At 49.3% G+C, this 7,182-nt stretch overlaps 2 protein-coding genes across 2 annotated transcripts in view; one reads left to right on the plus strand and one right to left on the minus strand.

Annotated features, from left to right (window-relative positions):
* The window catches only part of E2F5 (E2F transcription factor 5), a gene marked incomplete at its 5' end in the record, with an annotated part of 7,871 nt that extends 4,810 nt beyond the window's left edge, over positions 1 to 3,061 (plus strand). Inside the window, 3 exons of the mRNA XM_015598622.2 lie at positions 1 to 119; positions 1,310 to 1,357; positions 2,310 to 3,061. The exon at positions 1 to 119 is cut by the window's left edge and continues 11 nt beyond it. Of these exons, the coding sequence (XP_015454108.2) occupies positions 1 to 119; positions 1,310 to 1,357; positions 2,310 to 2,419 (277 nt within the window). The remainder of the gene's footprint in view (positions 120 to 1,309; positions 1,358 to 2,309) is intronic.
* On the minus strand, positions 2,766 to 5,536 carry CUNH8orf59 (chromosome unknown C8orf59 homolog). The gene is made up of 3 exons (XM_015598694.2): positions 5,394 to 5,536; positions 3,465 to 3,581; positions 2,766 to 3,174 (listed from the first exon to the last, which is right to left on the minus strand). Exons 1-3 carry the CDS (start codon positions 5,505 to 5,507, stop codon positions 3,103 to 3,105), a joined length of 303 nt encoding a protein of 100 aa, XP_015454180.1. The 5' UTR covers positions 5,508 to 5,536; the 3' UTR covers positions 2,766 to 3,102.
* Positions 5,537 to 7,182: the final 1,646 nt, after the last annotated feature.

Raw genomic sequence — 7,182 nt, forward strand, 5'->3', positions numbered from 1 at the left:
GACCCCGACCCCCACGCCGCCACAGAAGCCCCACGCGGCCACGCCGAGCCCGCCCGGGCCGCCCGCCTGCGAGAGGAGCCAGAGCCTCCAGCAGACAGTGGCCACAGACCTGCCCTCAGGTGGGTCCAGAGCCTCGTTTGACAGCCGTCCGGGAGGGGTGAGAACAGAATGGACAAGTCGCGGGGCTTCTCTGAATTCGTTGGTTGTGACGTGACTGTCAGCTGAGGCAGGAGGCAAAAACGGTCCCTTGGTTTAATCAACCTGTGTCAGTGTGTGCCCGGCACTGGGGCAGGGTTCGTGAGGGGAATTTACAAACACCCTGTCTTTCCGCTGCTCACTGAGCCACGTTCGCTCCTTTGCCCCTTCGCTACCTGCCCATCAGCCTGTCGTCCGCGGTTTCCTTCGTAAGGTTGCCTCTTAGAAACTCCAGGGCAGATTCGAAGGCCAGTCACCTGCGGGTGGCGTGCAGTGACGCGTGCCCCTCTCTGCCTGGCCCTCGCTGCCTGCTTTTTATTTGGACAGTGCCGTTGTAGAGAGTTGGTAAATAGTCTCCACTCCAATTCAGGAAACTGCCACCCCTAATGGTGAAATAGCTAAAAGTCTAGAAACTGGGGTCTGGGCCGGGGGCGAAGGCGCACCCGCACGTGGCCCGGCTCCGGTCTCCCTCACTGGGCAGACCGAGGGGCAGCTCTGCGCGGTTTGGCCCAGACCCACACGGCCACCGGCTCCCACCGGCCACAGCCTGAGCAGTTAGAGTGTGTGGTCTCGTATCTGGAGACATAAAGGTGACTTGGGGCCAGCTCAGGGGGCGTGACCAAGGTAGGACTGAGCAGACAGTCGGTGAGAACCGTGACAGGGCCGTGGCGCGGGCAGGGCTGGGAGACGGGGCCTGGGAAGCGGAAGGCAGGGGGCGTGGAGCCTGCACTACACAGCCCAGGAAGATCAAGGCCAAAGCCAGGGGTGAACGGGGTTAGAAAGAGAATACGTGAGAAATGCTGTTCAGGCCAAGTCAGTAGCACTTCACGTTGAGACCTGGGGATGAAGGGCATAGGAGGAACGGCAGGTGATGTCGAGGTGTCAGGCGTGGCGGTCATTCTGGGCAGCGGTGCGGCTCGGTCGCCCCCTTGGGTTTGAGGCTCAGAAGCCGCGCCTAGCGGAGCGGGTGCTCGTGGAACTCTCCCCCGAGGTCCAGTGCTGTGAGCCACACTGCCATTCGGCCACTGCTGTTCGCTGTGTGCCGTTTAAACAGCCACCCTGTGCTGCTGAAGCAGAGACAGACCTGTAACACATGTCACGTTTCTGTCCCCAGCCGGGTCTGTGAGTGCAGACATCATTGACGAGTTAATGTCTTCTGACGGTGAGTGGTTTAGAACTTTACGACCTACTTATTAGTTCTAGAAAAGCATTACTGATGTATAAGTGCTGCATGATTCTAAAAAAATGAAGCCCTTGTGTTTTTTAACTGCTTAATGTACTGTACTACGACCATTCATGAAAAGTGCCCTTTAATAATACTTTATAGTAAATCCTAGTCACCCGTCAGCATTTTCCTTTGCCCGCATTGAGGGCAGACTCCGTAAAGGACACGCACCTGCACCGAATAAACTCCTCAGTGGGCAGTTGCCCTTTTCACTCCTGAAAATCTGGCCCACAAGAGTGCAGTGACGTATCCCAGTGAACAGGCGATGCGCAAACCCGGCTGTGACTTACCCCGTGCTGAGGTCACCGTGCCGTGACCCACATCAGCCAAGTCATCACCTAACCTGACCCACTTCAGAATCCATAGCTACAGTACTGCAGTTACCTTAGCGAAAACTCTCCTGGCCTTGCCTTTCTGCAAGTTCCAGGATGCAGGGCCCTGGCTCCTGACCTGGCAGGTGGCAGCTTTAAATTAGCACACGGTGCAGTGACCACTCAGACCTCTGAGCAGCAGAGAACATGGACAGGTGTATTAGCCGGAGTCTGCTCCCTACTCTTTTCAGAGTATTAGCTTATTACCAGATCACATACTCTGACCCAAAGTTCTCAATCACATATTTCAGTGACAAGTTCAACCAGTAAAAATTTTAACCCCTATTTCTAAAGCCAATATCTGTAATCGATACATAAACTGTCTTTAAACGAGAACCTTAAAATGCACACTGACCTCGAGTCATTAATTTCGTTATTACTTTTCCTATTGTCTACTTAATTTCTTGAATAGCGCGGGAAGCAGTTTAACTGGATGGGTGTATCTAGGGCGTTTTTCGAGAAGCATCATTACCTGGAGGCGGAAGCCGCCGCTGATGCTGAGTCTGTTTCGCTTGCAGTGTTCCCTCTCCTGCGGCTCTCCCCAACCCCGGCCGACGACTACAGCTTCAACTTAGATGAGAACGAAGGAGTCTGTGACCTGTTCGATGTCCAGATACTAAATTATTAGATTCCAAGGGAACCTGGGACTGTTATCTACCTCCGCCTGTGTAACGTCTTAGACTTCTTAATAACCTAAGTATTTAAAATAATGAATGTAATGCCTTCTAGTTCACTGATTCTGAAGTGTTCTTCTCTAACACTCCTTTTTACTTCACAAAACTTCAACCACAAAAGCAAAGGGCTCTACAGCTTCGGGGGGAAGTGACGTAGTACCCACCCCACCCTCAGCTAACTGCCTTCCGGCTTCCGACTTCCCTTCCGACTCCGAATCTTTCTGATTTTTCCCCTTACGAGAGGAAAATTAAAGTAGACTTAAGGTCATCAAAAACAAAAGCATTGGCCAAGGACTCGTCACTTGTCTTATGTTTTTACTGCCACAAAACTGTCCAGAATTCTGTGTCCTCCAATCCAGAGGACGTTCACTGCCACTTCAAAGTGAAGGAGGGAGACGAGGCTGTGTCACCTTCCAGCGAGCGGTCTGCGAAGTGCCTTCTGTGTTAGCACTTTAAGCTCCTCACATTCGGTTGACTTCTGACATTCCACTTTCCTGGCCCGGAGGAAAGATCTGTTTGTGTAGTTTGTTTCTAAAATGTGCCAATTCCTGTACATTAACCAGATTTTTAAAAATAAAACTGTATAAAACATTGAATTTCTTGGTCGCTGGGGGGAATCGGATGCATCACCAGTGTGTTACAGTTGAGCCATTAATCGTGTAGCTTCGTCCACATTAACTGGTTTGTCTTCATGACTCTGCTGAGGAACCTGGAGAGAGAGCAGCATTATAGTGTCGGAAAAGTTAGATCATGACGGTGGACAAAAATGACACACATCACCTATTACCCAAGTCAACTTCACTAGTCATACCTTGGGAGACCGAACAGTAAATTCTCATATTTAGACTGTTTTCACGTCTGCATGTGACTGCGTGTGCTGTCCACACCACACAGTCAAGCACAGCGGGCGCCAAGGACCCAGGCCACGCGCACGTGGCGGCTCCCATACTGTGCTGTTTCTCTTACTGGCCAGGACGAAAGGAAGCGGTTTCCACTCACCAGCTGTTTCTGCGGAGGTTCAAGGGAAAGGCCTTTTGAGAAGTTTGCAAGCTCCTTTTGTATATCTATAAAAGCCTTATTCACTCTGTTAACTTTTTCGGCATTCACAATGTTTATCTTTAAAAACAAAACAAAACGAAAAAAACATTAATCCATGATCTCACAGCCATTAAAGATAAAATACATTCAACCTTAATTTAACCTTATTAAACCTAAAAATACTTAAACATACTAATTTGTGGGGCTGATTCACACTAAAACTTACAGCCCTACTGGGCAACTTAGGCAAAAGCTCTGGTTTTTAAAGATAAGAGTTGGGTGGTGCTGCCCTCACCGGGACTTTGCTAGGCGAGCAGGCCCAGGCGTGCGCGGCAGGCGTTCCAGGCGACAGTGCTGTCACCGCACGTGCCAAACGCGGCCCGATCAGATGCCGCCAGTGTCCTCTAACTGCGTCTCTGGGCTCTTCCTCGCCCTGCCTCAATGAGGGTCCCCGGCCACCTCTGAGGCCCGCCACCCGGCCGCCCCCGCGGGGTGGTGGTGCTGACCCCGTTCCTCATGGCTGTCACCGCCTGCCGACCCCGTGACCACCTGCTCCTTCAGGAGTTCTCTCAAACCTCAGCTCACGGACCTCTCGTGCCTGGAGTCACTGCAGGGACTCTAATCCTATGGCCTCGGAATGGCCTCAGGCCTCCCTCGCCTGTCACTGCAGCCCCCTCCCACCCCTTCCCCAGCTCACTCACACTTAAACCTCACTGCGACCTCCAAGCCACTACTTCCCAGACCTTCCACACCTTCACATCAGAGCCCACGACTCTACCCTTCCTTCCCTCCCTGAGTCAGACTCAACGATCAGCCTTTCCCGAGCCTGAAACAAGCTGCAGGAATCCTAACTGGCGGACCGGCTTCACCTCACGTCCATGACCTTGAACTTCCGGTCACCGTGTACACTGCCCGGCCCCCTGCGCCCTCCCCGTCAGCCGTCACTGTCTGAGAGCGCTGCCACCACGCTGCCGTCCACAGACCGCCTCTCATAGTTTCCAGTCGTGTGCGGGAAGCTTCTAGCCCTCTGTCTAATGGACTAGCCGCCTCCGCGCACGCGCCTTCCCCGCCTGGGGCCTCGCACTCGCCACTGCCTGGAGCTTCCCAGCTCTGTGCGTCACCGGCACCTTATCATTCAGCTCTGGCTCCGATGTCAACTCGGAAGGCAGTTCTGTGTAGGACTGTCAGCCCCGACCCCTCATCGTAGCACCCAGCTTTATTTCCTTTAAAGCATTTCCAAAGTCATAAAACTACTCGATCAAAAACTTAGCTAGTTCATGAAAACTGAAAAATGTTACTTTTCTGTGGACTATGATGATGATACTAAGCCCTGGAGAGCTGACTCCACCTACTACATAATCTTAAAAACATTTTCTTGAAGAATTAATCTAAATGAAGAAATTTCCCATTTCCCAAACATTCTGCAATAAAAACCAAAAAGATAAACTCCTTTCTTTTCAAATTCTGCATTTTAAGAAAAAGCGTTTTATCTTCACTTTACAGGTTTCTGAGTCGCACATTTTCAGAGAACTAAGAATTACTGAGGATAAAAACGGGTGCGGACTCAGTTAAGAGGTTCTTGAATAGATCTGAGCTCAGAGATAGGGAGTGGTCCCCATATCGTGTTTTTATGATTTCTATGCTCTGATAAAGCTATTACACTGTGAAGAGCCTCACACGTTTGCAGTTAATTTTTCTTTTCATACACTTGGATTCGAGAAAGGGTTGTGATTTTTCACCAGTTTTTAAAACAAATGTTTAAAACCCTCTTGCCCTTGCAGGAAAGGCTACAAACTCGTTTTAAATAACGGCATTCGGTTTTTCAGTAGCTTTACCACATGCTTCGCTTGTAAGATATAAAGTCGGAGTGTTTAACTAATTAATACTCACCTTCCTGAGCTTAGTGGTTACCGGTTTTGCTTTACTCTTAACCTTGAAGCTTTTCTGGCTGGCTATGTGAAACACATTCCTGGCCTTCGGCCCTCTTACTTTGTTTTTGGCCATTGTCTAGGAAGGAAAGGAAAGGAGCTCAATGAAGCGGCACACGTTCACGAACTGTAAATCCATTTAAATTTTTAAAGGTACCACTTATATCTAAACAAGTGCATCCTACTGCCGGTTATTGTTAAAGCTGCTGCACGTATTAAATTATCTCCCTGTCTTCTGCCCCGTCTGGATTTCCTGCTGTTGGACTGCAGGGGATGTCATTCTCTTCCGCATCGCCAGCACCTGGCCCACAGGAGGTGCCACATCAGTTCTGCGGGCTGAACTCAGGAATATTAGCAACCCAAGTGTTCTTCAGCTCTCTGCAGCAGCTGACAGTGGGGACCGCCACCACGCGCCCTCCTGTTCGCTCACATGCTACTGCACCATCCCGGTTCCTGTCACACTCTAGAGCTGACCCCGTCTCCTCTTCCATGTCTTCACTTGCTTCACTCCCTCTCCTGTGAGCACCTCCTCAAAAGCAGAGTCCTGAACCCTGCACCTCCTGCCTCCCCCACCCCGGAAGTCACTTCACGACTTTCCTATCACCTCTTTGAGAATGGCTCTTGTCTTGAAACTAGATATTCTTTGTTTTATAGCTAAACACACACTAAGCCTGTAAATTGTACCTTAGACATATCTCTCAGATCTGTCTTTAAGTGCCTCTGAGGAACACTTTTCAAAATATTAATAGAAGATTTATTGAGCTTTTACTATGGGTACAAGCACTGCTAACATTTTATGTGCTTTAATTTACTCTACACAACAATACTTTGTGGGGGGTACTATTATCTCCCCATTTTACAGATTTTTAAAAAAACTGATGCAAAGGGAAGTTAATTTGCCCACTGTCACACTGTTAGTATTCAGGGAATGGCAGGATTCAAAGCCAGGCAGTCTAGATGCAGATCTAGATCTAGTTAGGTGATCCATAAATCTCTCATCTGTAAAAATGCAATACGAAAACAATGTGGCACTGTCTAGCTCCGGACTGGATTACCAGTACAGTCCCTAGGTCTATTTGGTTAGATCATGGGTTGGGCAAACTACACCCATGGACCAAATCAGGTCATGCAGCTGTCTTTGTAAATAAAGTTTTATTAGAACACAGCTATGTTCATTTGATTGTATTCCATGTGTATGGATGCTTTCCTGCAACAACTGTGGCCAGCAAAGCCTGAAATATTTAATATCTAGTTCTTTACAGAAAGATGGCAAGCCCTGGCTTGAGCCATCCAGTCTATACGGCATAGTGCTATGTAATGAACCTTCCCAATGATAAGTACTCCTACTTAAAAAAGAACCCAGTAGAAAATACATGATTATTACAGAAGCAGAAAATACACATAGGAACCCCTCCCAAATTAAATAATCTAAAATTCTCCCAATAGTAACCCAAATCCAACCACTCATCTAGTACTCATTAATCAATGAGGACGCGCCAGGTACGCTAAAGAAGTTACATACACACATAAGAAATATACACGAGACACGCAGTGACAGGTGCTGTTACGGGCAGCATACAGCAGGGACTTGAGGAAGGCTCGTGAAGAAAGTAATACGGTAGTGGGGAGTGGGCAGGAAATTTCCCTGGCAATCACGTGGAAACTGATGACAACAGACACTACCAGAAACTGGTCCCATGGGCCCGGGGTGTCGGCCTGGCCGGCCTGCCGGCCGCCGAGGCACCGCGGGG

This window comes from Pteropus alecto, unplaced genomic scaffold (genome assembly GCF_000325575.1).
Source record: "Pteropus alecto unplaced genomic scaffold, ASM32557v1 scaffold87, whole genome shotgun sequence".
NCBI lineage: Eukaryota > Metazoa > Chordata > Mammalia > Chiroptera > Pteropodidae > Pteropus > Pteropus alecto.

Excerpts from the sequence above, each read along its gene's own strand:
- CUNH8orf59 (XM_015598694.2), bottom strand. The coding sequence starts at position 5,507 with ATGGCCAAAAACAAAGTAAGAGGGCCGAAGGCCAGGAATGTGTTTCAC. Across the intron at positions 3,582-5,393 it reads TAACCACTAAGCTCAGGAAG|ATAAACATTGTGAATGCCGA; the intron begins GTGAGTATTAAT and ends TTGTTTTTAAAG. Across the intron at positions 3,175-3,464 it reads AACCTCCGCAGAAACAGCTG|GTTCCTCAGCAGAGTCATGA; the intron begins GTGAGTGGAAAC and ends CTCTCTCTCCAG.